Source organism: Nansenia antarctica (assembly GCF_963989245.1).
Source record: "Nansenia antarctica genome assembly, chromosome: 7".
Lineage (NCBI taxonomy): Eukaryota > Metazoa > Chordata > Actinopteri > Argentiniformes > Microstomatidae > Nansenia > Nansenia antarctica.
This window is the reverse complement of record NC_137677.1, coordinates 66,294,646-66,297,145: the sequence shown is the minus strand read 5'-3', so window position 1 is coordinate 66,297,145 and position 2,500 is coordinate 66,294,646. Positions and strand designations below refer to the sequence as shown.

At 44.0% G+C, this 2,500-nt stretch overlaps 1 protein-coding gene across 1 annotated transcript in view; it reads left to right on the top strand.

Annotated features, from left to right (window-relative positions):
• The window catches only part of LOC308162925 (mitogen-activated protein kinase kinase kinase kinase 4-like), a gene marked incomplete at its 5' end in the record, with an annotated part of 51,576 nt that overhangs the window by 2,583 nt on the left and 46,493 nt on the right, over positions 1 to 2,500 (top strand). The window contains one exon of the mRNA XM_080537066.1: positions 2,417 to 2,438. Coding sequence (XP_080393192.1) covers positions 2,417 to 2,438 — 22 coding nt within the window. The remainder of the gene's footprint in view (positions 1 to 2,416; positions 2,439 to 2,500) is intronic.

Here is a 2,500-nt window from a genome sequence, read left to right as displayed (position 1 = left end):
GAGGGGAGGGGGGCGCTGGTGATCTTCTGGGCCGATCTCACGACTCTCTGTAGCGCATTTCTCTCTGCGGTTGTGCAGCTGGAGAACCAGTTGCAGATGCCGTAGGTGAGGATGCTCTCCACTGCGCAGCGGTAGAAGGCCACCAGTATCTCCTGCTTGTTGTGGTCCTTCCTGAGGACTCTCAGGAAGAAGAGCCGCTGTTGTGCCCTCTTGATGCTAGGCTACTATGCTAGGCTACTATGCTAGGCTACTGGGTAAGACTACTTGTGAGAAATGTAAATGTCGGTAAAGATGCGTTTGGATATCTGCTCACACATGTCGGCCTGGCAACACAAGAAGACATTTCCCTAAGATGATAACAAAGTTGTTGTCTTAACGGGGTGGAAACACAGTACACACATTACATCACAGCTGTACAGTAACCCTTTCACTGTGGCGGTGCGTTAGTAACTAGGTATAGAGGTGTGTGTGTGTGTGTGTGTGTGTGTGTATGTGTGTGTGTGTGTGTGTGTGTGTGTGTGTGTTAAGGCTGCCACGATTAGTCGACTAGTCACGACGACGTCGACTACCAAAATCGTCGCTGACATATTTGTTAATCGCCGTAGTCGCATGTTTTTTTGGAGCTGAAATAAGCGTTGTTTTTTTTTTTTTGCCTAGCACCAGGGGAGCCCCCCCTCCCAAATTTCGTTGTTTGGTACCTGTACTATATCAATGACAATAAAGACCATTCATTTCATTCGATAAGCATTCGTTTTTCTTCCCTGAAGCTGCCACTGGCTAGCGTCTCCCAGTGTCTTTGATGTACATGCGCAGTGTCGGTCATCCGGGGCACACATGACTTCCCCGGAAAAACAAACAGAGAAATGTCTTCCTGTCCTCGTACCTCTAAAGTGTGGGAGCATTTCAACCACAACGTTGAAAAAAAGAATGTAAAATGTAAAATTTGCAAAGCTGAACTCGCTTATTATGGCAGCACGTCTATGATGCGCGAGCATCTAAAAAGGAAGCACGTTGTGGCAGATGACGAGGAAGACGATGGCTCGTCTCGGTAAGCTAGTTAGCTTGTTATTGGCTAACGATATCGTTACGTTAAAAGCCTTCTTACATTATTTTACGTTGTCATCAAAGCGATACTTAAAAATAGCTAAAAATGTTGTCTTAACGTTACAGTGCTAAGAAGGCGCGTTCTACTATGAGATGAGTGAAGCAAAGCAAAACTTTTGTACTCTGTACAAGTATTTATTTTTGTTTTTGTATTCTTTTGGTTGCCTAGTGCCTAGCCTACCTCATTTTACTCAGCAGTTTGCACCCTCTACTACTCTTTACATTACATTACATGCATGTGATGCCAGAAATAAATCTGCAAAGTTCATTAAAATATCTATTTTTGAGTGAACAATCATTTTAATTGTCTTTATTTTTAGTTAGCACATGCCTACAACAACAACTAACAACTTGATTTAGAAGATGATAGCTAAATAAGAGCGATTGAGTAATTGTGCGATAAGCTGTAATTTACGATCCGATTAGTCGACTAACCGTTAAAATAATCGGTGACTAGTCGACTATGAAAATAATCGTTTGTGGCAGCCCTAGTGTGTGTGCGTGCGTGTGTGTTAACATGGGCCTAAATCCCAGACGGTCCAGTGGTGTGATCTGTGTTTATTACCACTCTATGGGCCGGTTTCACAGACAAGGCTTAAGCCTAGTCCTGGACTAAATCACACTTTCAATGTAAAATCTCCATTGAAGATGCTTTTTAGTCCAGGATTAGTCTTAAGCCTTGTCTGTGAAACTGACCCTATAACCCATATATAACCTATATATAATATATATATATATAATGGGTAGTGGTGGTCTAGTGGATAGTGAGTTGGACTTGGGATCGGAAGGTTGTGAGTTCAAATCCTGCCTGAAACCACACCACTACTAGTGTGCCCTTGAGTAAGGCACTTAGCCCTCAGTTACTCCAGGGGGAATGTCCCTGTAATTCGTAATTGTAAGTCGCTTTGGATAAAAGCGTCTGCTAAATGGCAAAATTAATTAATTAAAATTATAACCCGTTAATAACCTACAGGTCACCGCGGTGATGTGGGTGGGATGTTCTAACACCCTGCTTTATGATGCCCCCCCCCCCCCCCCCCACACACACACACACACACACACACACACACACACACACACATCAACACATCAAGATGTCACCCGTGGGTCTTTCTGTAGAGGTGTCCTTCTCACTGTCCCCGTCATGTCGTGTTATAAATATATATATACCTACCTCACTTCCTGTTGTTAAGCTGCTGTTGCCTGGTAGAAAGGAGAGGAGGAGGAGAGGAGGAGCGGAGGAGGAGAGGAGGAGAGGAGGAGGTTAAGAGGCTGTGTCCGGACTTGTATATTTATATGTGTTTCACATCAGTCCATCTCCTCTCCAGTCAGAGGTGTGGTAAACGGACAGTTGGCCATCGTCTTTTCAGAACAGAGCTTCCTATGCCTTAATGCA